Source organism: Sander vitreus, chromosome 23, assembly GCF_031162955.1.
Source record: "Sander vitreus isolate 19-12246 chromosome 23, sanVit1, whole genome shotgun sequence".
NCBI classification, from domain to species: Eukaryota; Metazoa; Chordata; class Actinopteri; order Perciformes; family Percidae; genus Sander; species Sander vitreus.
This window is the reverse complement of record NC_135877.1, coordinates 2361534-2388499: the sequence shown is the minus strand read 5'-3', so window position 1 is coordinate 2388499 and position 26966 is coordinate 2361534. Positions and strand designations below refer to the sequence as shown.

The 26966-nt window shown below is 42.1% G+C and overlaps 1 protein-coding gene across 1 annotated transcript; it reads right to left on the bottom strand.

The window, feature by feature from the left end:
* rint1 (RAD50 interactor 1) lies at nucleotides 1-26966 on the bottom strand. Its single transcript, XM_078281449.1, has 15 exons — nucleotides 26698-26966; nucleotides 20871-20996; nucleotides 20048-20163; nucleotides 19506-19679; nucleotides 18861-19001; nucleotides 18083-18269; nucleotides 14749-14859; nucleotides 14409-14634; nucleotides 13271-13408; nucleotides 11535-11629; nucleotides 9661-9765; nucleotides 8191-8411; nucleotides 1566-1746; nucleotides 1316-1434; nucleotides 1-445 (listed from the first exon to the last, which is right to left on the bottom strand). Exons 1-15 carry the CDS (start codon nucleotides 26932-26934, stop codon nucleotides 232-234), a joined length of 2391 nt encoding a protein of 796 aa, XP_078137575.1. The 5' UTR covers nucleotides 26935-26966; the 3' UTR covers nucleotides 1-231.

Below are 26966 nucleotides of genomic sequence, written 5' to 3'. Positions count from 1 at the left end.
TTGCAGGTAAGGGTTTATTACATAATCCACCAGACAAAGGACAATTGTTTATACAATGACAATGCAATAGTAGCAACTTACTGAACACTATCTGAACAGTCCTAACTTAACAAATGTTACCTGTATTGAAGAAGAAGATTAAAGCTAATGACAAAAATGTCATAAGGAAAACTTGCAGGGCACTCAATCTGACGCACGCTCCCCACCAGCGAATATTGCCAGGTAGGATTGTTAGTGTCCAGGCCAGGAGGCTCTGAGGTTGAGGAGAATCAACACATCACAGGGTGCCAGGCAGTACACCCCCAACTCATTCAGTGCAGACTCTGGTGGAGGATCCCCTGCACCTGCCCAATCTCTCACTTCGTCCTCGGACTCTTTAAGGAGATTCTTCAGCAGAATAGCAGAGCCCACGTTAAGACACAAGATGATGCATGCCTCCTTAACACTGTGGAGAGGGAGAGAGAGAGAGAGCAGATGGAGACAAAACTAGTAATATTATGCTGGTGGAACCAAAGTTATCCCTTAAACGTGGACTCTTAATCTTTGGTAGTATTTTCTTAGCTTACTATTTGTCATAAGATCATTACCATCCCATCTGTTATGACAGTAGCATAAGCTGTTACAGACGTGCATTTTATGTATGGACGACATAACCACACACACATGGCTGGTTCCCTTGACACACACTACTCTATATGTATAGCCAGTGGTGTGTCACTCTGGAGAACTATCCCAGAAAGAGATATGTTAAGAGATATACATGATCTGTTTTGAATCATATTTTGTATCCAATGTTATGTTAAATTCAAAAGTTTAACTGCTGGACAGGTGTCTCTGATTTCCATTCTCAGTTTATGTGCGCTGGAAGTTACTGGACCACAGTTGGCCCCAAACATGTTGGGCTGTCACAAAATATCCTAAACTCCGATTTAAGGAAGAACAGTGAAAATTGCTCCCTACAACAGAGAACAGAGGTACACACCTGAACATTAGCCTAATGATCTCACACACACACACACACAGCGTGTCACTATCTTTGTGGTGACCCGTCATTTACATAATGCATTCCCTAGCCCCTTACCCTAACCTTAACCATCCCAACTAAATGCCTAACCTTAACCCTTACCCTCACCCTAACCAGAACCTCATTCTAACCCTAATCCTAAAACCAAGTCTTAACCCTCAAACAGACCTTTAAACTTGTGGGGTCCAGCATTTTGGCCCCACAAAGCTGTCGGGACCCCACAAGAATACTGTATTCCCGGTTTTTGGACCCCACGAATATAGTTAAACAAGAACACACACACACACTTACTGTTTAAAGAAATTCTCAGGTCTTTTGCAGTAGTGACCAAACAGAGGAAATAGGTTTCTGGTCATGTCGAACTGAAGCTGAGCTGCCCCGCCTTCACTAAAATGGTTAGACAGGATCACCTGACAGACAGACAGATAGACAGACACATGGATATATTCATGGTAAGGGAAACACGTTGTCAGTTGTTTGGAACAGAAGAAGTAGGTTTTAGTGCTTCTTTTTTTTTCCCTTTCTTTTAAATATCTCTTACATCCTGGTAGAGCACGTTGTCGAGTCTCTCTGCCAGGCCCTGCCAGGCCAGCTGGAACAGAGAAAGGCTCAGGACCTGATGAAGGTTTAACAATCTGTCCCTCACACATAGCATCATGGGACATGCTGAACTGGACAGGGTCATGGTGGACTGGTCATGCTGGGGTGGTAGGGATAACCACCTAAAGAAAAGACAAAGTGCAAACCTCAATTCTTTGGCCACTCTGTTGGTTGAAATTAGCAAAAACAAAAACTATGGGAAAATAATCTATTTTCAAAACAATGCAAGAGGCAAACGCATGTCAATGTAATAGGCAAAGGCAATGCTTTCTTTCAATTTGAGATCTCCTCTACCCCCCTACTGCTGGGGGAATTACTGACTACTTGTAAATTACAGAGTGTGGTCTAGACCTACTCTATCTGTAAAGTGTCTTGAGATTACAGTGATCTTTCTGCATGGTAAACAGCAACCTGGCGTCCTTGTTTTAGGCAGTCAGCATCTGGGACTGAGCTTAGTTCCTAAAACAGTTATGGGACTTGGAAAATCATTTGAGTAAAGTCATTACTAACCATAATTTTGTATCTTTATACTGCCCATTCAAACAGAGGCAATTCAAAATGATTTACATTGGCAAGCTCTCCTTTACTTTTTATAATATACACAAATGATTGCAGAAACATCAATAGAAATAACCACATTATTACATTTTCAGATGATACAGCCTTATGTAGTCTACTTACAAAAGACTCAGACATTGCTATCTATAAACAAGAGATAGAGGAGGTAGTGAAGTGGTGCAACAGGCATAACCTGCCACTCAATGTAAATAAAACCAAAGAAATGATTTTTGACCCCAGGTCTATAGGAGATCACAGCACACTCCAAATTGAAGGTGTACTTGAGCAGGTAACAACATATAAGTATTTAGGCATACAATTAGACAGTTGCAGTGGTCCCATCAAGTGGAGTATGTTTGCTGAAAGATATGTCAGCGTCTATATTTTTTAAGATGACTTAGAGTTCATGGAGTGGACAAAGATATCATGCTACTGTTTTACAAGGCAGCCATTGAATCTATTGTTCGTTATGGCATTATGGCTTGGTTCGGTAACCTGTGAGATTTATTAGATGAAGCATTGGATGAGATAATGTATGATTATGTTTCTATGTAGGTGTTTATGCCTGATGTGTCGCCATTTGTTTCTCTCGAATGTCCAAGATGAATGTCTCCTACAGGAGACTATAAAGGCTTATCTTAGCTCGTACCTTATCAAATGAAAGGCATCAGGATGACATCCAAAAACAATAAGTAATAAAAACAATGGACACGCTGCAAAGGAACCTGGCAAAATCGCAACCTTTTCAACCACTACAAGCTTATGCACATCCTTTAGTACAATGAATGCGTCACACATAGTTCTTCTAACATTTTCTCAGGAAATGTTCAGAAAAAAACAAAACAGAATCATGTCCTGGAATGTGCTAAATTGTGGCCAATTTGTTGGATTCAGAAGTCTTTAGGCAATGCCTTGCTGTAGCTGGAATGTTCTCTAATCACCCATCCTCTGTGGGAACTTTTGTACTCTAATCATTGTGCAACAAGTTTAGACCCGTAAGTCTGGAGCAAATACTTTTATTCCTAACCCTAGCCCCCATTTCAAACAAGAATGTCAAAACAGGATATCTGATGGGAACATAACCACAGACGTCAGCCAGTTGACTGGGACGAGCCAGTCCTTATTTTAAAATCAGGAAATCATTTCCAAGAACCGGCCTGAGCCCCGTAGCCTGGTCCTACCAGACTCTGGTCCATTAGCCTGGTCCTACCAGACTCTGGTCCATTTCATTAGTACAGAGAGTCTGGCCTCTCTCCATTGACAAGTGTTAACTTCCTTGAAGGCGGGTACTCTGTTGAAGTTTAAAACTATTGGATCTGCCCAGAGCCACTCTGGATCTCCCATAACCAATCTCTAACGTTTGGTCATGACGTATGCCATGCGCATGTGCAACAAGAGGGGAGACCTACAACTATCGGCTTATATTTAGCATTAGCATCGCTAGCGTTAGCCTTAGCCAACTCCTTCACCACTAATGGAGCAAGCTGGAAAATCTAACTTTTCCCGAACCCGGTGGGGAGGAGGCCCACGACATCATGGCCACCAACACAACTCAGCAAAGATTGTTCTTTCTCAGGCTTTAACTTCTGGATATTCAGCCACAACGGACCGAATGGCTTCGCTCGCATCTTTCTCGCACACGTCCTAACGTCATCGTTGGTCGTTCTCAGCCACTCCCTCTGTTCGCTGATTGGACCGCCAAATATTTGGTTGAGAAAACCCAAGAATACACCGCGGACCCAGACGGAGTACTGAAGGGAAATGAAAATTGAGCGGAAGTACGTAGGAGGGCGGAGCCAGGCTATGAGCCCCGCTGAATGAATGGTAAAACAAGAGATATCATCAGGAAGGTGGAATTTGGTGAGGGTGTGTTTGAAGTAGCTACGAAAAAATGTAGCTACGTTTCTAGAACCGTTTATCTGATGATCATAAATGACCTGTAACAGCAACCGAAACTTACAGTGAAAAGAACACTATTTTTTATATAGTTTTTATTAATGCCTTTGCTCAAAAAAGTCACAAAAATGATTTACGGCAGGCAGACCGGCTCTACAATAACACATTCTAATGGGTCACAGATTCCGGTGTAACATCGCAAAAGCCTGTGTTAGTGAGTATCCAGCCAGGTAAAAGGTATCAGGAGATTTCTTTATATAGACCTAATTGTATTTTAGAAAGCATCTGTTGTCCTTATGGCTGATACTTGGGCAGGGCCATCACAAAAAACGGAAATTAAACAAAGAACAACTGAAAGCTAAAAGGGAGAGGGTTAACTTCGGTCGAGCTTTCAACAGATGGAGACAATTACGGGATTGTAACTTATTCAAAACCGAGCCTGAATTGGCCCTCTTCCTCCTAGACAGGTAAGGAATATGTCTATTTCCTTCATGAAATAACTACGTCAGTAGCCTGCATGAAATTATTCATTTCTTTTCAGTCCATGTTTGCGTTCGCATGCTATTTTCTTTTTGTCCCCCTGTACTTGTGTAAAGCATCCTTGGGTTTCATGTAAGGCGCTATATATACGTCTTGCATCGCCTCTGCTTGGACCCCGTTCATAACTGCTTGCAGTTATTATTACATTGGTTGCTACTAGGGGTGCATCGATCTGATATCGACAAAATAGCTGGATCGGGGATCGGAAAAATTAACAGATCCACGGGCCGATCCAGTTTTTAAAAAGAAATAGTTTTTTTAATACAAATAAATAAGGATTCTGTTTTTTACGGATTTTTTTTTACATGTTTACAATGTTTGGTAACTGTTTGATTACTATTGTATGTTTGACCAATACACTATTTTGTTTCTATTGTTACATTTTTTTATTTAAATTTATTTTAAGAAGTTTGATTACATTCTATTTTCAATTTGAATGCACAATTGTTTTATAAATAACTAATAAATAAGAATTCAATACATTACATCTATGTTATTTTGTCTTAGTTAGGAAAGTAATGTTTAGTTAGGAACATCTGGTGGCTTTAGTCTCTTCCACATGGTGGAAGGAAGGTATAAGGTGGAAGGTATACAGTGTATTATTAATTCATCAACGGTATCGGATCGGTATCGGGTAGCGACAGATACACAAAGCCCAGGCATCGGTATCGGGACTGAAAAAGTCGGATTGGTGCATCCCTAGTTGCTACAACAAACTCTTGCTAAGGCTTTGGCTCGTGACAGCTAGAAAAGATCTTTATGACAGCAGGTGTGGTAAAGACACTTTAAAAGGGACCGCTAGAATCAACACAAACTGAAAGTTCCTCGTATCTGATTTAATAATCTTCATAGTTTTTGGGGCAGTTGCTCTGCAGACTAGCTCAGGTCTTTGTTGTTGAAATAAAGATCTTCATATTGCACCATCTCTGCCTCCTCGAACAGTAAGAATGTTTATAAATGATTGCTCTGCTTTTAATACAATTGTACCAACCAAACTGGTGTTAAAACTCAGGGGCCTTGGTCTTGGCAACTCCAGCTACAACTGGATATTTGATTTTTGATAGGCAGGCCCCACACTCTGAAAATAGATACTCATCCACAATAACTCTTAGGACTGGCCCGCCACAAGGGGCCCTGTCTGAGACTGGACTGAGAAGCAAAAGTGATGAGAGGGCCTGTAGGGGTAAAGTGGAGGACCTAGCCCACTGGTGTCATGACAACAATCTCTCTCTTAATGTCAATGCGACAAAATTAATCATTGCTGAGATATTTCCTCCTCCTATTTCCATCAGCTGAAATCACTGGCATGAAATTACCACAACTCCAGGACATTTACACTCAAGTGCCCCGAAACAACATCTGTTCACATCAGGTTTACACTCAAGGGGCTGCGCCCTCTAGCAGCAGTAGTAATTATGCAAAGAGACAGACACGAGAGGAAAAACAAACTTTCCAAAGACAGAAGAACTGTCCCTGTACAAAAGGTAACATGTCTGGTGTTTTGGGAAAATCCCATGGACTGATGCTGCCCTCTGTGGTTAAGGAAGGGGTAAATGTTGCGTGATACCATTATGAGTCCACCAGATGGCAGCATCAGATAACTAAATGGCAGAATGAGACCACAGACAAGTCCCATCATTTCTTCAGTCAACCTAAATCCTTAGAAAATATTAAACGTACCATAATCATCGCATTTTCACCAGAATTCATATGACATACTATATTACTATCATTTAGCTGACGCTTTTATCCAAAGCAACTTCCAAAAGTTCACTTCCAATAAGTGCATTCAACCATGAAGGTACAAACTCTGAACAGCAACAATCAAGTACTAGCCTGAACCAGAACCTGAGCCGCCGTCTGGGTTAGGAGGGGCTCTATCTACAAGACATTCTGCGTGTGCAAATGTATTTGGTGTCATGGGAAAAAAATATGAATGACCAAATATTCAAAGGTATTGAACTACCAGGGCTCACCCTGCCCTAAGTGTTTTCACAGGCTAAAATAGAAATATTAGAGAGGTCTATGAGAACTAATGCAGCAGAAGGGTCAAATTTACTGATAAAGGAGGAGGAAAGGATTTGGCAACTTGCTGTTTTGTTTGTTAGCAGTTATTTTGCAGTTTTTGTATTTCTGGTGTCACTTCAAAAGCTTCCTGTCCAGCTTCCTCGAAACGCCCCACCACCTCATCGGCCTGTTGTTGTTATTAAAGTGCTCATATTATGCTCATTTTCAGGTTCATAATTGTATTTAGAGGTTATATCAGAATAGGTTTACATGGTTTAATTTTCAAAAAAACACCATATTTGTGTTGTACTGCACATTGCTGCAGCTCCTCTTTTCACCCTGTGTGTTGAGCTCTCTGTTTTAGCTACAGAGTGAGACATCTCACTTCTGTTCCATCTTTGTAGGGAGTCGCACATGCTCAGTACCTAGGTAAGGACTACTAGCCAGTCAGAAGCAGAGTATGAGGGCGTGTCCTGACAGTACCTAGGTAAGGACTACTAGCCAGTCAGAAGCAGAGTATGAGGGCGTGCCCTGACAGTACCTAGGTAAGGACTACTAGCCAGTCAGAAGCAGAGTATGAGGGCGTGCCCTGACAGTACCTAGATAAGGACTACTAGCCAGTCAGAAGCAGAGTATGAGGGCGTGCCCTGACAGTACCTAGGTAAGGACTACTAGCCAGTCAGAAGCAGAGTATGAGGGCGTGCCCTGACAGTACCTAGGTAAGGACTACTAGCCAGTCAGAAGCAGAGTATGAGGGCGTGCCATGCTAGCAGCTAGGCGAGCATTATAACGTGTGTTCCAAAGTGACCACGTTTGTCTCTGAAGTAAAGGCTGGACTACAATAGAGCTGTTTGGAGCAGTTTGTGAACAGTGTTTTCTGTTGGAGATGGTAAGTCCCTTTGGGGTGGACTTTGGACTTTTCACTTTGTAAACCTATAACGTGCACAAAAAAGATACATAACACAATGAAAGGGGAAAAGCCAAAAAGCATAATATGAGCACTTTAAGTAAATCAGACTGTGGTGATGCTGTTTTGTTCCTCTTTATATAGGCTTTTTTTCTACAAAAAATGTTTTGCAGTGGGAACTGACTGTTTCAAAAGGGGTTAAAAAAAAAAAAAAAGTTTTACATCATGACTTTTGTTTTAAAACGGTTTCTTGATTTTTTTGGCTGCCAACTTCACACATGGCCAGGGACTACCAATGAAAACTAGCATCCTGGCTAATTCTGACATATTTCCAGTAATGTTTATTAATATGCACTGTCCACGAGAAAAAAAACTGCATAAATAACTAAATAAAAATGAGTCCTCACCAGTGTCTCACCCGCAAAGAAAATGGTAAACGTTGGAAAGCAGAACCAAGCCAGAGGTACAAACCTCCTGTCTCTGCAATGGTGGGCAACAAGTTTACTGTGCAATCATTTCTTTTTCTCAAAAAAACCATACCCACTGCAGCAGTATATGGCAGGGTTTCTCATAGAGTTTATATCTGTCCTAACCTGATAGTACGAAGCATTAAAACATAATACAATATGGTACTCATCAACAGACTGATGCCTCTCACCTGTCCTGGCCGTATAGTTTGGCTTTATCTGCGATTTCTCTCATGGTCCATTCCAGCAGTCTTCCCAGCATGTCTCCTTTCAGTCGATCCAGCAATGCCAACAGACCTTCAAATAGAGAGCCCTCCAGGGAAGCCAGACGACCAACCTCCAACACCCCCAGGCCTCCCAGTACTACTTCCTCGCCAAGTGAAACTGCTGCCTGCTGCAGCTGCAGGAAAAACTGAAGAAGGAATAAAGGAACGTGTAAACGCCTAACGGTCAGCTGGCAGCACAGTGCAGCGTAGTCTCACATAAAACTTCTTGTGCCCAAGTCTCAAAACTGTGTGTATGCATCTTTGCTATGACTCTCAACATTCTTTACTCATTGTTTGATTAGAAAACCTCTTAAATCACAATTCTACCAATTTCAGACTTGATTTTATTTTGGCAAAGTTCCTGTACAGCTGCTTGTGCTTAGCTAACGTTTAACATTTGAAAAGTTTGGCCAGTGCCCTACCAGTGAAGCGCGATGATTTTGAGAAGATGTACAGTAGATATTGTTTGACAGCATCATTTGAAAGTAACCAGTTCTATTTTAAATGTTTAAAAACTCAGTGATGAACGTTACAATGTTGTGATGCTCTGATAAACTACAATAACTTCACAACTAATTACCTAATTTGATACAGATTTGTCCTTTTTGCTTGCAAGATGTTGAGTACAATATTAGTATTATAGGTTATAGTTTACTCTTTCTAGCCACTTTTTTTCGACAGATTCGACGGCTCCTGGGAATCCGTTCCAAATTGGTGGGCCACTCAGTGGAGAACGCGTTCACTGAAAGCCACGTACGGTACTGCACACCGTCAGACTGGTTGACAAAATCTCCCAGGACTCTTCCCATGTGTTGCATGGGGAGTACCAACTCCTGCCCTCCGGGAGGCGCTATAGGGTCCCAGACTGCAGAAAGAACAAATATAAACACTCATTTGTTCCTCTGACAATATCTCTGCTGAATCAACACAGGAGGGCAAAGAAGTGATAGTTCCCCCCCCACTTTCATCTATATATTTATGGCTATTTAAGACCACTCAGGCAGGGCAGGGCTAACCTCATATTAATTATTTATCTATTTATGTTTTTTTTATTTTTTCATGCCTATATGTTTTTAGCTTTTTGTCTTTAGGTTGTTGTGTTGCAATTGTTGGCGCTTGTATTGCAAGACAAATTTCCGTGTCTACGGACAATAACGTGCTATCTATCCATCTATCTATCTATCTTTTTGTGCATACGTAATGTTTATAAATGAGGCCCTAGGTCAGGACTGAGATGAGATTCTTCCCAGTAAAATCAGCTTTCATATGAAAACAAGGGGCTTGCATGAGTGACCCAATTGAGAACTGTCCAGCCATGGCAACATCCTGCTGGTGCTGTTGCAGGCTACAGACTAAATACATTTAATTAAATACATTTAATAAAGCCCCACTCACCACATTGTCTCCCCAGTCTCCTAGGATGGTGGAGATGTAGTTAACAGCATTAAGGATGGCACAATAACGGGCACCCAGCGGGCAGCGAGACTCCTCCTTCATCACCTGGAAAGGAAAAACAGAATATATACCACCTCTGCCTCAGTCATTTCACTCTTCAAAACCTTTTCATTGATTGCAGTCCTTAAAGGACAATTCCGGCGCAAAACAAACCTAGGGGTTAATAACAGATGTGTATCCACTCAATCGCTCTCTGAGACATGTTTTCATGCTAATCGAATGTGTTTGGAGCTTGAAACAAGCTAGCGCGGACCGCTGATTAGCTTACAACGCTAGTATTCGGGGCACAGGGAAAGTAAAAACAAATCGCTATTTATACCACTAAAAAGGCTCAAAATATCACCAAACTTCAACAGTAGCATAATGAGGGTCCCTACATGTTAACACAAGCATTGAAAACTTTGTAAGTGTACAGACAGTTTATTAAAAAGATAGATTATAAAGACAGTTGCGTTCTCGTATACAGGCGGCCGCCGTCTTGGGAGCTACTGTCTTTCTAAACTATATTTTTAATAAACTGTCTGTACACTTACAATGTTCTCAATGCTTCGGTTTACATTTGAGGACCCTCATTATGCTACCGTATTTTGAGCCTTTTTAGTGGTATGAATAGCGATTTGTTTTTACTTTCCCTGTGCCCCGAATACTAGCGTTGTAAGCTAATCAGCGGTTCGCACTAGCTTGTTTTCAAGCTACAAACACATTCGATTAGCTTGAAAACATGTCCCAGAGAGCAACAGAGTGGGGACACATCTGTTAATAACCCCTAGGTTCGTTTTGCACTGGAATTGTCTTTTAAATAATTACACAAACAATTTGACAAAATGATAACACCAAACAAAAAAAGGACAATGGAGAACAATACAACACCATGACACAACATAAAATATTTTTTAAAGAGCTTTTAAAGCTTTACACCCTTTTACTCCCATCTTACAATACACAACCTACTTCAAGGTAAATTTACAAGCAGACAAAAATGTACAATGTCCCGGTCACGTTTACGCCAGAAACAGGCTGGAAATTTAAACCAGAGAGGCCAGTGAAACACTGGTTTTCATCCTGGCGTTGATGACCCTTAAATAAATGTTCCTCATGGTTTGAACATTATTGTTTGGTAAAAAGTATTATAAGGAGAAGTCCACTGTGAGGACAATTCATTCAACATGACATCATGACTTCGCATAAACATACACGCCCACTTTCTTAAGTCAAGTGGCATGTTATCTGTATGCATTTTGAGCTATCCGCTTGGCGTGTTATCGCGAGAAGAAAGCTACGGTTGGGTTTAGGATACGTCACACACGGGTTGGGTTTAGCAAAAGAAAAAACGGTTGGGTTTAGGAAAAGAAGAACGGGGTTGGCTTTAGTAAAAGAAGAAAACGACGGTTCGGTATAGGAAACGTGACACGCGGGACACGATCCCCGGTCTCCTGGGTGAAAGTCCTGTGTTGTTTGACCCATCCTCCCCCCCGACCAACCTCCCTACGCGGATTTTCGCCCTTTCATACTACTCGCTACGGCGTAAATTCACACAAAATCGCAAGGTAATGTAAGTCAATGAAGGCCAAACGGCGTTGATCAACACGCTAAAAAGCAAGTATGCTTCTTGATAACACGCCAATAATGCCATACAAATTGGCGTGTCGTACATACGTCACTTCATGAGATCAGTCTGATTCATTGTAATGTGGATTTCAGGTAAAGGCCCAGCCCCATTTCCTCAATCATTAGTCAAGTGCCTCTCTCCTTCTTTAACAGTGTACTGCTAATGGGCTTTCCTTCATTAATAGCAGCCTCTTTGTCATTATTACCTGGGTGAGTCGTATGCGGAAGTCATCCACCAGTTCTCTCTGTAGCCCCAAGAACTTGAGTTGTGCAGAAGGACAGGGCAAGGCCCGGTACCGCTCTAAGCACAGCAGGATGACAAAAGACTTTTACTCACAATGTTTCATATGCCCGAAACAGCTTACATTACTATCCTGTATGCTTTAAAAAAGGTACCCTGTCAAGTAATTGAGCTCTTGTTAAGCTATGGAGTGATGTTGTTATGAGTGGGTCCCCGTTTGTGTGTATCTCATGCACAGCTGCTGCTGATGATACACCTTCCTGTCAACGCCTTGACACTATTCCATAAATCAATCCTTTGCTGGTGGTAATGGAGCAAGAATCACAGCAATGTGCCTGTAAAAGGAAAACTTTGTGTGTAGGCCAGTTCTTTAGTGTTAAAATAATGCTCCTTTAAGCTCTGCAGTAACTACAGACAGGAGATGTGTTCTTATAACACTATGCAATTATTGCCCGTTACTCCTTTTTCCTTTATTTTTAAACTGAAAGGAAGGAATTTTCTTTTTTTCCAAGTCTGTGATATTTTCCAACGCACCTGCACAGAAGAATTGTTGGATGTAAAATGATAGAAAAACAAGTACCTGCTGTAATAGCATGTGATTCATGCTTTTCCTAATAAAACCATTTACTGACAGTGACTTAGGGTGCTTTCACACTTACCTTGTGTGGTCCGACTTTCAGACTTTTCAGTTCATTAAAGGATAATTCCGGCGCAAAACGAACCTAGGGGTTAATAACAGATGTGTACCCACTCGATCGTTCTCTGAGACATGTTTTCATGCTAATCGAATGTGTTTGGAGCTTGAAAACAAGCTAGCGCGGACCGCTGATTAGCTTACAACGCTAGTATTCGGGGCAAAGGAAAAGTAAAAACAAATCACTATTTATACCACTAAAAAGGCTCAAAATATCACCAAACTTCAACGGTAGCATAATGAGGGTCCCTAAATGATAACCGAACTGTCTTTATAATCTATCTTTTTAATAAACTGTCTGTACACTTACAAAGTTCTCAATGCTTGGGTTAACATTTAGGGACCCTCATTATGCTACAGTTGAAGTTTGGTGATATTTTGAGCCTTTTTAGTGGTATAAATAGCGATTTGTTTTTACTTTCCCTGTGCCCCGAATACTAGCGTTGTAAGCTAATCAGCGGTCCGCGCTAGCGTCTTTCAAGCTCCAAACACATTCATTTAGCATGAAAACATGTCCCAGAGAGCGAATGAGTGGGTACACATCTGTTATTAACCCCTAGGTTCGTTTTGCGCCGGAATTGTCCTTTAAATTACAGCTGTGAAACCTCAGAACCAACCTTAGTGTGTGCGCAGTGAGAGAGAGAGAGACAATATGCTCAGAGCAGACAGCTGTCGGCTATCAGAGCAGAGAATAAATCAGCAGTTTACTTGTTAAGTGGTAGTAAATGTACAGTGTAGGTTTCAGTTTTATCTCTAAACAAATGCTTTAGCTCCATAAAACCCAAGTAAAGTTCCCATGTCTTGCTTTTCAACAATGCAGCAAAACAACGTCTCAAGTATGTGAAGTAGTTATGTCATGTATAGTTTCTTTAGTGCGCTTGCATAACTGCAAAACTAACCGGATCAAATGTATAACATGTAACAAAAATATTAACCTTGGTCCGGACCTCGTTTGGACTTTCAGTTGTGAAAAGGCCTTTAAACAAGCTAAAAATGAGCAGTCTTACCAGTGATGACCTGCAGAAGAGTCATGAAGGTCTCAGCACAATCTGGAGCTTTCAGCTCATCCATATCACTGATATCTTTGTACTGAGAGCTCCAAGCTCCCTCGGCCGACAGCATGGCATCCATCTTCTCCACTGCCACTGTACATACACAGGAATACAGGGTTATGATGCTCCTTCACTGTTCTTGAGCAAACATACCGAGGCCATGAGGAACATGTCTTAACATGTGGTAAGCATGTATGGGATGGTATCATTCAATTCAATTTTATTTATAGTATCAAATCATAACAAGAGTTACTGCATCTCAGAACACTTTACAGATTAGGTCTAGACCACACACTATAATTTACAAAGACCCACCAATTCCAAAAATTCCCCCAAGAGCAAGCATTTAGTGCAGCATTGGCGAGGAAAACTTCCTTTGTTCAAGCGATCTGATACTGATTAATAAAATCCAGAAATAAATCTTTTATATATGCCTTTTCACCATGGATATATAACCCACCTCACATGAACATGAATATAAAAGTGATGAAAAAAACCCACTGGTGACAGTGGAGTGTGTCTGCAAAAGTTAGGCACTGATAAATAAAATGTATAAAAATACAAACTTAAGATATGAAACTTAAAGGGTTAAACACGAGTGTTGCCAACAGGGAGGTTGTAGAGCGCCCTCTGGTGGACAAACTATGCAACGCCAACGCTCAGAACATGGTTGAAGGCGGTTTCGTCCGTTTTTATTTTATTTATATCTATCGGCCATTATAAATGCTGTTACCGATAGTGTGGAACATGCCAAATATCGGCCGATTATATCGGTCACGCTCTAACAACTATGCACTTTTTTTAAACACAGATTATCATAACTGCATTGTCATCATCGTCATAGAAGGAAGGTTGCCAAGCCACTGCCTTTCAGCTACCAGGTGATGAAACTAGTCTGCATGCTCTGGAAGGTGTTCTGACCATTGCCAATGAGTTTGAAGTGGTGCAAGGGCTCATTTTAATACAAACATAAGTTGCATTATAATAATAAACTGACTGCATAACCATGGAATAAGTTATGCCTTTATAATATTAATCACACCGATGCAATGACAGGAGTAAGATAATACTGTTCAGCTATCCTCATACTTACTCTTCTTTTCCACAGTGAGCCACTTCTGAAGGGTTGCTTCTTCAAGCAGAAGGTGAAGCAGACCAGGCAGCGCTGCTGGGTATGACTGGTTACTTCGCAGCTCCTTCTCAAATTGTAGCACCTCCTCCACCAAGTGACAGAAGAGCACGTCATCGTACAGCAGTCTAGAAGCATCACTGGCCACCTTCTCCTGGACTAGGGACAGCAGGCCTCGACACAGCTCCACCTGCTCGCACATACAACACTTACTGTGCCAGACTGAAAGAAATACCTGTTTGGACTACACTTAACCAGAGGAGATCAAAGCAATCCAGTTAGAGCCCGTTATAAGACAACATACCATGGCACTGATGGTGGCTCCAGCTCGGTCCAGGATAGGTTGGATCTTTTCCTCCATGAAGGTCGAGCTGTTCCCCATCCACATCAGAACCTGTGTGAGGTACCACTCTGGCTGAAAAAGGCACAGACAGAGGAGGAGTTTGAGTTGTTGTAAAGCTTTGCCAAAGACTTCAATTTTTTTGGCTTATGACGACTTTCTACTTTTATTTCCTGTGTAGACAACTAGTCTCTCTCTGATCCAGTTGCCTGTCCTCATAGAAGTAAAGATTACAGAGGGTCAGTGTAGGGTCCAAAAAATAAAGGTTGCTGCACTCCTTGCTGAGCGTGCGTGTCTGAGAACTTCAAAAGGGTCAGGTTATGTCCCCAAAAACATTCTGAACAGCCGTCATAAAGAGAGGGAAAAGGTCATTTAAATACGGGACACACGTATTTCACAGACTGTAGAGAGAGTAAAGAGCGAAGTTGAAACCTCCTCCTGGCCCCACCTCCACACAGCTGACCAACCGCTGCTTAAAGTAGGTGTGAATGGATGGTTTTAAGAAAGACACAGAAACGTTCTGACATAGCCATCCTACTTCCAACATTGGAAAGGTTTCGGGGTTTCCGAAACCACTCGACTATCCCACAAGCAGAACTCGTCTGCATTTGTTCCATTAATGCTTGTTACTAATTTAGCTTCTTCCCCGGAGTCCTTGTGCTTTCTCGCCTCGCAGATTTTTTGGGGGGATTGTGGTGGCACCAGGACCTACTCTATCTGTAAAGTGTCCTGAGATATTGTTCTGTTATGATTTGACACTATAAATCAAATTTAATTCAATTAAATTACTCAGAGGTATGAGTGCACTGCAAAAATGACCTGAAAGGCTATGGACCAAAAAAAAAAACGAGATCCAGGGTATAAGCAAAGCCAAAAATGGGTTTCCTCAGGAGGGTAGCTGGCGTCTCCCTTAGAGATAGGGTGAGAAGCTCAGTCATCCGTGAGGAGCTCGGAGTAGAGCCGCTGCTCCTTTGCGTCGAAAGGAGCCAGTTGAGGTGGTTCAGGCATCTGGTAAGGATGCCCCCTGGGCACCTCCCTTAGGGAGGTGCTCCAGGCACGTCCAGCTGGGAGGAGGCCTCAGGGAAGACCCAGGACTAGGTGGAGGGATTATATCTCCAACCCGCGACCCAACCCCGGATAAGCGGATGACGAAGGATGGATGGATGGATGGATGGAGGTAGAGGGTCATAATAATGAAACAGGACTGATTTTAAAGGTCCTATGACATGCTGCTTTTTGGATGCTTTTATATAGGTCTTAGTGGTCCCCTAATACTGTATCTGAAGTCTCTTTTATATAGACCTTAGTGGTCCCCTAATACTGTATCTGAAGTCTCTTTTATATAGACCTTAGTGGTCCCCTAATACTGTATCTGAAGTCTCTTTTATATAGGCCTTAGTGGTCCCCTAATACTGTATCTGAAGTCTCTTTTATATAGACCTTAGTGGTCCCCTAATACTGTATCTGAAGTCTCTTTATATAGGACCTTAGTGGTCCCCTAATACTGTATCTGAAGTCTCTTTTATATAGGACTTAGTGGTCCCCTAATACTGTATCTGAAGTCTCTTTTATATAGACCTTTAGTGGTCCCCTAATACTGTATCTGAAGTCTCTTTTATATAGACCTTAGTGGTCCCCTAATACTGTATCTGAAGTCTCTTTTATATAGGCCTTAGTGGTCCCCTAATACTGTATCTGAAGTCTCTTTTATATAGGCCTTAGTGGTCCCCTAATACTGTATCTGAAGTCTCTTTTATATAGACCTTAGTGGTCCCCCTAATACTGTATCTGAAGTCTCTTTTATATAGACCTTAGTGGTCCCCTAATACTGTATCTGAAGTCTCTTTTATATAGACCTTAGTGGTCCCCCTAATACTGTATCTGAAGTCTCTTTTATATAGGCCTTAGTGGTCCCCCTAATACTGTATCTGAAGTCTCTTTTATATAGGCCTTAGTGGTCCCCTAATACTGTATCTGAAGTCTCTTTTATATAGACCTTAGTGGTCCCCTAATACTGTATCTAAAGTCTCTTTTATATAGGCCTTAGTGGTCCCCTAATACTGTATCTGAAGTCTCTTTTATATAGACCTTAGTGGTCCCCTAATACTGTATCTAAAGTCTCTTTTATATAGGCCTTAGTGGTCCCCTAATACTGTATCTGAAGTCTCTTTTATATAGACCTTAGTGGTCCCCTAATACTGTATCTGAAGTCTCTTTTATATAGGACTTAGTGGTCCCCTAATACTGTATCTGAAATCTCTTATATAGGCCTTAGTGGTCCCCTAATACTGTATCTGAAGTCTCTTTTATATAGGACTTAGTGGTCCCCTAATACTGTATCTGAAGTCTCTTTTATATAGACCTTAGTGGTCCCCTAATACTGTATCTGAAATATCTTATATAGGCCTTAGTGGTCCCCTAATACTGTATCTGAAGTCTCTTTTATATAGGCCTTAGTGGTCCCCTAATACTGTATCTGAAATATCTTATAGGCCTTAGTGGTCCCCTAATACTGTATCTGAAGTCTCTTTTATATAGGCCTTAGTGGTCCTCTAATACTGTATCTGAAGTCTCTTTTATATAGACCTTAGTGGTCCCCTAATACTGTATCTGAAGTCTCTTTTATATAGGCCTTAGTGGTCCTCTAATACTGTATCTGAAGTCTCTTTTATATAGACCTTAGTGGTCCCCTAATACTGTATCTGAAGTCTCTTTTATATAGACCTTAGTGGTCCCCTAATACTGTATCTGAAGTCTCTTTTATATAGACCTTAGTGGTCCCCTAATACTGTATCTGAAGTCTCTTTTATATAGGCCTTAGTGGTCCCCTAATACTGTATCTGAAGTCTCTTTTATATAGACCTTAGTGGTCCCCTAATACTGTATCTGAAGTCTCTTTTATATAGACCTTAGTGGTCCCCTAATACTGTATCTGAAGTCTCTTTTATATATGCCTATGACCTCATAAGGAGAAGATTCCAGATCGGCCAATCTGAGCTTTCATTTTCTCAAAGGCAGAGCAGGATACCCAGGGCTCGGTTTACACCTATCACCATTTCTAGCCACTGGGGGACCATAGGCAGGCTGGGGGAACTCACATTAATGTTGAAAAACCTCATAAAGTGAATTTTTCATGCCATGGGACCTTTAAATAGACTCAATTAGACCAAAGTTGGTCTAAAACTTGGTAATAAGCAAGTCTTGCTTTAACACTGGGATGCTACAGGTGCCTGGAGTTACCACCATTGCCAGTGTTTGCACGTGTGTATATGTGATGCATGTTCTGTGTGTGAGAGACCTTGCTGAGGGAGTTGGTCTGTCGATTTCCGTAGAAGTGGTATCGGAACCTCCTGCTGAGTGGCAGCAGCATGATCTGTATGGGCAGACAGAGGGGAGCTTGGGACGGAGGTGTGGCTGAAGAAGCAGGCTGGATAGAGGGTACACCTTGACAAGGTGCCAAAGCCCTCTGGGATATGAGGTCATCACTGACAGGAAAGTTAAAGAAACCAAACACTGGAGCACCTGCAGTGTTCCAAACCCACACCCTACCCAGATTAAATCCTGCTGGGAACCAGTTTCATGTTGCTCTCTGTCAGCCCCTACTTTCTATCTTGTGTAATCAATTTGTTCACAAACACAGTGATGGCACTTGTGCTTTTTAAGTTGTAAGATGCATACGTCAAAGAGCAATACATATTGTATATTGTACACTGTACTATATGTTAGCTATTTTTTGCAGCTAATCTTAACTGAACATTTTAAACTGCTACAGAAGGTGAAAAGTCATGACATCATCAATAGTAGTAGGATTCATGAACCATGAATGATGTGTAAAAATGTAATTGAATTCCATTCATTACGTGTCAAGATACTGAACTCAAGTGGTGGACCAACCAACAGACATTGACATCACGAGGTGGCGTTTCCCCCAAAGCATATTAGCCAATGCAAAGAAGTTGTATTTGGATATAATATGTAGGAGGCGGGGTTTGTGTATATAATGAAGGTTATCATAGTAATAAACGACAGATGTGTACAGAAAACAGGGTGTGTAGAAACCCAAACTGAAAGGATACGAGGTCTGCAGGGCGAGCAGCTGTGTGACGAGCAGCTCCAGCTGGCTGCTGATCTCCTGAGCATTGGCAGTAGGCGTCAGTGACTGAGTCGGGGGGGAGATGATCGGCCAGTGAAGTTGAGTCAATACTTTCTCGAAATCACTGTGAAAGAATTGGAGAGGCCGATTTAGCTAATATTGAATACAGAATGGTGATACAGTGATACCTTTGCATCACCGTTAGGGTTGGGTACCGACACTTGGTTCCACTATGGAACCGGTTCCTACGCAACCGGTAGGAATCGGACCAGAACGCAAATTTCAGTTCCTCATTTCGGTTCCACTTAATGTGTCGACTGAAAAATGTTCCCTCTGTCGCTCCTAAACGGACGTAAAAATATCCTCCTTTCTCTGTAGTCTACCGTTAGCTAGCTACCGTAAATGTAGACTACTTTTAAAATGCCATATTTTCCCTCTGGGCTCACCAAAACGGACGTAAAAGCATATTAACCATTCACTGCACGTGATCGATAGTAAACATATTACATCTTTGAATGGAATCGTTTTGAAAGTACCGGTTCAGCATCGGAATCGTAAAAATCCAAACGGTACCCAGCCCTACATGAAGGTCCACTGGGGGTAGGAGGGGTGGGGGGGGGGGGTTTACCTGGCCAGTCGGTCCTTGATGATCTTGTGCCAGAAGTGAAGTGTTTCTCGGAGGAAGTCCTTGAGGTGAGAACATCCGGACTGGTTTAGTCCAGCGTCCAGTGCAGCCATGTTGTCCACTGCTCTTATGGCCTCCCAGACACTGCTGGTCATCAGACACTGCTGGACTGCAGCACTGCCGAAACGCAAAACATCACACATCACTGCTTCTGTCAGACTGGTGCATTCTGTCTCTTCTAAAAGTAATACTTGGATGTCAAACATATATTACAGCACACAGTCAGCACGTGTGTATTATAGCATGATTTCAACATTTAGAGTCAATGTAGATTTGACTACCTGTGCCCATTCAAATTTGGAACCCCTAATAGTATATGTAATGCCATAGACCTAGACCCAATAATTCAGCTTGTGCTTTGCTTTGAGGGTTCCTTATTCCTTCCATTACGGCTATTTATGTCTTCCTTCTCCTTTTTCTCTGCTCACACATCTGTAGTTGACAAATAATCTGTGTCTTCATCACCTTATCCCTGTTTACAGTACCTGAGTTCCTCTATATGTTGAAGGCACCGGAGGTATTTCACGTGTCTCTCTATAGTGTCGACTTGGTTAAGCGTCTGGCCAAGATTATCCATCCAAGGCTGGGCCCCCTGTAGGTGCTACAAGATGGAATAATTAATAAAGACAAACAACTGCTTATACTGTACCTCCCAGAATGGTATACAGTAAGTGAAAGGACTTTATATGATATGTCACAAACGGAGTCTGGAATACTGCTTGCCTCATCTCTCTCGGTCTCTCTCTACATAACACAATCGCGATATGTCGCAGCCTTTCGCAGTGTGTTTATTGATATTGCGATATTGAAAAAAAACAACTATATATTGTGCAGCCCTAGTGGATGCTGTATGTTCATTAGATATTCTTACAGACCACTATTTACAAGGTCAATAACGAACATTCAAGCTCAACTGTTGTACAGCTGTGTATGTGACAACATGAAACGCTGACCATTCACTGACCATTTCAAATGTTGGCTTACTTTGTTGAATGGGGGGGAGCATTTTATGGAGAAAAAAGTACTCATACTCAGCAAAAGTACTGAATAATGTTACAGATATGTGTGCTTGGGTATCAGCAGTGAACTACAAATATTGTATTGACCCCAGTATTTGCAATTATATCCAGACCGAGTCACGTTATATATAAGGGACTTGATTGCAACTTCTGAAAATAGTCAGAATAAGATGAAATGATTTGTAACAGACTAATAGAAACTATATTATCAGTGGTGACCACACACTGCTGTCTTGTTTGTTCATTCAAGTCAATATTTAGCCTAAAATTCCCTTGGTGGAAGCTCTACCTGGTGCAGCATGTTGGAGGTAAGTCGCTCTCTCTGCAGTAGGTCCTCCAGGGAACATAGAGCCTCCTCAGCAGCAGACAGAGCTGCAGAAACTTTAGGAGGCACAGAGCTGGATACAGTCAGAACCTGAATGACACAAATTATAAAAGTCACTGCTTACAATTAACACAGTAATGGACATAGATTGCACAAGTCTTGTGGTCAGCTGTAAACTGAAGTTGTAAATATTCCTGGAGTACTTTATGCAGTCCTTCCTTATTATCAAGAGCACAAGTGAGGAAAAGACCTTATCACCCTAGCCTGGTCCTACCAGACTCTGGTCCATTAGCCTGGTCCTACCAGACTCTGGTCCATTAGCCTGGCCGGAGAAAACCCAAGAATATACCGCAAACCCAGACGAAACGGACGTAAAAATATCACACTTTCTCTGTAGTCTACTGTTAGCTAGCTACCGTAAATGTAGGCTACTTTTAAAAAGCATATTAACCATTCACTGCATGTGATCGCTAGTAAACACATTACATCTTTGATGTCATTTTTCACTTTTTCAAGAATCGGTTTAGGAATCGGAATCGTTTTGAAAGTACCGGTTCGGCATCGGAATCGTAAAAATCCAAACGTTACCCAACCATAATGTGTACCGAGTCAAACGTTCTCTGGGACATGTTTTCATGCTAATCGAATGCGTCTCTAGCTTTAAACAAGCTACCGCAAAACCCAGTGGTTACCTGCTAACAACAGGCGTTCATGGTTCGACTGCTCATGACTCTTTTCCAAGATGGCGCCCGAATGTAAACACGAACGCTACTGTCTTTAGATACGCATTCGATTAGCATGAAAACATGTCCCAGAGAACGTTCGACTCGGTACACATGTGTTATTGGTAAGTAAGTAAGTAACGTTTATTTCTATAGCACATTTAAAAACAGCTCGCGCTGACCAAAGTGCTGAAAATAGAGCATTAGTCACAGGGTAATAAAATTAAAATAAAATACACTTACAAATCGGTGGTTTAGGCTAAAACGACATCAAAAGACAAACACTTAATTCCAAACATAGAGTAAGACAATTAAAATGCCGGGAAGGCCAATGTAAAAAGGTGAGTGTTGAGCCTGGCTTTGAATATCACAATAGAAGGAGCATTTCTGATATCAGGCGGCAGTCGGTTCCACAGCTGAGGGCCAGCAACAGAAAAGGCTCTGTCACCTTTGTGCTTAAGCCGGGACCGTGGGACATGACATTATTAACCCCTAGGTTCATTTTGCACCGGAATTGTCCTTTAATAGTGTCAAAAAAAACAATGTTTTCTGACGTTGTGCTTCACTAGCTAGCTCAGAAATTATCGGCTAATGAAATTACTGATTTAGCCATAGACTGTATATAGAATGGACCAACAGACCCCGTGTCTCTGGACTGAGACCAGTGAAGGCCATTAGAAGCTCTTTCCCGGTGATGGCTGAGCGTTACTGAGCAGCCTCCAACTGAGCTTGAAGACGTAGATGTGCTGTGAGCAACCTGTCTGAAAGTTGGAAGTCTTCTGGTAGCTGTGCCAAGAGAAATCTCAATCATTCCCAATCTAGCAGAGACGGAGAGCGTAGGTATATGTAAGGAGATAACATAGGCACAGGCTAATTATTGATCACTAAAATGTTAGTTAACATTAGTAATTAAACTTCTTCTTCACAGCTAATGGAAGTCCAAACTGCCTGAGAGCTTCTCCTGTACTATATGGTAATTCCTCTACTATGAGACAGTAAGTCTCGTGGTTATGACACAATCGTTAGCCTATTTTTACAAAAACGTCTGCTACGGAGCCATAACGTGAGGTACAAGATACAATGGAGCCTTTTATACATTGTCGTGTTTCTTTAGAAATAAACAACGGACAAATATAGTCTTTAAACGCTTCAGATGTAAAGCTATTCTCTGTCAAAGTGACGTCAAAATTAATGGCAGTCAATGGGATGCTAACGGGAGGGGGGGGGGGTGAGTGCGTGTTACAGAGATGTTCACAAGTCATTTGTTGCAAGTCCAAGTCAAGTCTCAAGTCTTTGAGCTCGGGTCCAAGTCAAGTCTCAAGTCTTTGAGCTCGGGTCCAAGTCAAGTCTCAAGTCTTTGAGCTCGGGTCCAAGTCAAGTCTCAAGTCTTTGAGCTCGGGTCCAAGTCAAGTCTCAAGTCTTTGAGCTCGGGTCCAAGTCAAGTCTCAAGTCTTTGAGCTCGGGTCCAAGTCAAGTCTCTGATCATCTGATCTGTCCCTAACACTGTATTGTTAAATCTTATGAATTGAAAACATGTCCTGTAGCTCCATCCAGACAGTCCAGTATCAACATCAGTTGTAGGATAACTTTATGGGGTCTAACACGTCCCTCTAGACCTCGGACCTGGTGAAATATTAACCTAAGTATGTCACATCATATGGATACAACTATAAAGATAGAATGTGCATGTTCCCAGCATTAGCACAACTCTTTGCGATGGTTAGCTTGTTACCTGTGATTATATACAGTGGTGTGAAAAAGTGTTTGCCCCCTTCCTCATTTCCTGTTCCTTTGCATGTTTGTCACACTTAAGTGTTTCGGAACATCAAACCAATTTAAACAAAAGTCAAGGACAACACAAGTAAACACAAAATGCAATTTGTAAATGAAGGTGTTCATTATTAAAGGAGAAAAAAAATCCAAACCATCATGGCCCTGTGTGAAAAAGTGATTGCCCCCCTTGTTAAAACATACTATAACTGTGGTTGTCCACACCTGAGTTCAATTTCTCTAGCCACACCCAGGCCTGATTATTGCCACACCTGTTCACAATCAAGGCATCACTTAAATAGGAGCTGCTTGACACAGTAAGGTCCACCAGAAGATCCTTAAAAGCTACACATCATGCCGAGACCCAAAGAAATTCAGGAACAATTGAGAAAGAAAGTAATTGAGATCTATCAGTCTGGAAAGGGTTATAAAGCCATTTCCAAAGCTTTGGGAATCCAGCGAACCACAGTGAGAGCCATTATCCACAAATGGCGAAGACATGGAACAGTGGTGAACCTTCCCAGGAGTGGCCGGCCGCCCAAAATTACCCCAAGAGCGCAGCGACGACTCATCCAAGAGGTCACAAAAGACCCCACAACAACGTCCAAAGAACTGCAGGCCTCACTTGCCTCAGTTAAGGTCAGCGTTCATGCCTCCACCATCAGGAAAAAGACTGGGCAAAAATGGCCTGCATGGCAGAGTTCCAAGGAGAAAACCACTGCTGAGCAAAAAGAACATCAAAGCTTGTCTCAATTTCTCCAGAACACATCTTGATGATCCCCAAGACTTTTGGGACAACATTCTGTGGACCGATGAGACAAAAGTGGAACTCTTTGGAAGGTGTGTGTCCAAGTATATCTGGCGTAGAAGGAACACTGCATTTCATAAAAAGAACATTATACCAACTGTAAAATATGGTGGTGGTAGTGTGATGGTCTGGGGGCTGTTTTGCTGCTTCAGGACCTGGAAGACTTGCCGTGATAAAAGGAACTATGAATTCTGCTGTCTACCAAGAGATCCTGAAGGAGACTGTCCGACCATCTGTTCGTGTACTCAAGCTGAAACGAACTTGGGTTCTGCAGCAGGACAATGATCCTAAACACACCAGCAAGTCCACCACCGAATGGCTGAAGAAAAACTAAATGAAGACTTTGGAGTGGCCTAGCCAAAGTCCTGACCTGAATCCTATTGAGATGTTGTGGTATGACCTTAAAAAGGCCGTTCATGCTCGAAAACCCTCTAATGTAACTGAATTAGGACAATTCTGCAAAGATGAGTGGGCCAAAATTCCTCCAGAACGCTGTAAAAGCCTCATTGCACGTTATCGCAAACGCTTGGTTGCAGTTGTTGCTGCTAAGGGTGGCCCAACCAGTTATTAGGTTTAGGGGGCAATCACTTTTTCACACAGGGCCATGATGGTTTGGATTTTTTTTTCACCTTTAATAATTAACACCTTCATTTACAAATTGCATTTTGTGTTTACTTGTGTTGTCCTTGACTATTGTTTAAATTGGTTTGATGTTCCGAAACACTTAAGTGTGACAAACATGCAAAGGAACAGGAAATGAGGAAGGGGGCAAACACTTTTTCACACCACTGTATGCTAAATGTAACGTCTCTTTCACTCAAAAAAATGTCTAATGTCGAAGTGGAAATCAAGAGAATAGTGGCAGCGCCACACCAGTTACAGAACAACATGCATCTCAGTGTCAGTCCAAATTACGCACAATAAGCATTATGAACTCACTGATGTAATGCCATTTATTTATTTTCTAAGTGTTAGTACGCTCAGTGAAACTGAGTCCAGCGCGAGGGAGACCCAACTCAGAGGAGGAGAGGTTAGTGAGACCAGCGTCTCCACGGCAGGTGACGCACGGATCCGCTGTGCCACGCATGGATGAAATAATGAAATAGTAAATAGGACTACAGCAACAGAATTATGTGCAGAATTAAGACAGTGAAGACGGCCCAGTGTTTGGTGGACCGGGTACACCTTGTTCACTTAATAGCCTACAAATCATCCACAGGATCAGTTACGCATCACATGAGTTTGCCCACCCGACACAGCGTTTGTTCCTGGGGAGATGGATCTGTGCGTCCCGCCTCCTGTGCACCATGGATGTCTGAGCCTCAGCAACCACTAACTATAAGATACAATGTGCCTGTTCCCAGCATTAGCACAACACTTTGCGATGGTTAGCTTGTTACCTGTGACGATATATGCTAAATGTAACGTCTCTTTTCACATTAGCGTGTGAGTGACTGACCTATCTGGGTGTGTTTTGAGATGCCTGATGAAGTCCGACGTTGTTGATCCGGCATCATTTATCTTGGTGCCACACACTTTGCATGTAGCTGTTAGCTTACTGCCACTGTTTACCAAGTTATTGAAAGCAAAACTATTGAGAAAAGGCACAACTCCGGGAGGACGTGGTGTCGCCATCGGCAATGCATTTTTTTGATATGTGAGTGCGCGCACATAGGCGCATGTGTTACGTTGCACATTATGGCAAAGGGCAGGGGACATACAGCTCGTCATACGTTTCCCCAACGTATATGCGGCAATAAAAGAAAATAGAAATACATGAATACATTTTGATTTAAAAAGCAATAATTGCATGAAAACAGGTTGTTGACGAGTCTCGAAGCTGGAGTCCGAGTCAAGTCTGAAGTCTTTTGGGTCGAGTCGCAAGTCAAGTCTGAAGTCAGCTGTTTGTGCGACTTAAGTGCGACTCGAGTCCGAGTCTCAGACTCGAGTCCCCATCTCTGGCGTGTTAGCATCAAAATGGCGCCATAGAATCTACGCGTTGTGAGGAGAAGCTAATGCCGCGTTCTGTTTACCTTGGAGCTGGGAATGACGTCATACCCGAGTTGAATGCGTTCTATTTAAAAGTCGGATTTTCATTGTTTTCATTAGCTCTAGCCCGGTTAGCTATTGTTAGCAATACCAGTTGATAACAACGCATTACGCCGTTTTTGGTGCATGCAAACAGCGTAACATGTCCACAGGTAGAAGTTGAACATGCCTGTGTGAACGACTGATTTAGTGACACAAATAAGACAGAACTGCTTATAACTTTATGTTACTGCAGCTTTTCACAACTGTTGATACAGGGGGCAGCCATGTTGGATTTTGAAGTCGGGCTACTGCCAGGTTGTACGAATTTACACAGCGGACGACTATCTCCTTCAAATTCGCTGTCGTTTATGAGCTTCAGTATTATGTAATACACAAAGGGGTAAAGAACGAGACCTGTCAGGTTGTATTGTGTAGCTATGTGTGTATTTGTTTCATTCACCTGTTCCTCTAGTACGTTGTTTTCCTCTCTCAGCTTTTCCAGCAGGTCGCCAACATTCTTCAGGGACTTCAGGTCGCTGCCGACCTCTTTCTCCAGGAAATCCACTAAACAGTCATGTCCTGTCCACGAATCTGCCGAGAAAGATTCGCCAGCTTGGCTGGTTGTGGGAACCGGTTTTAACAAAGTCTCTGTCCGTTTGGTCATCGTTTGCTCTACTGCTGTGGGCGCCGCCATCATTCCTCTCTAGTACCGTGTCAATAAACTTGCTA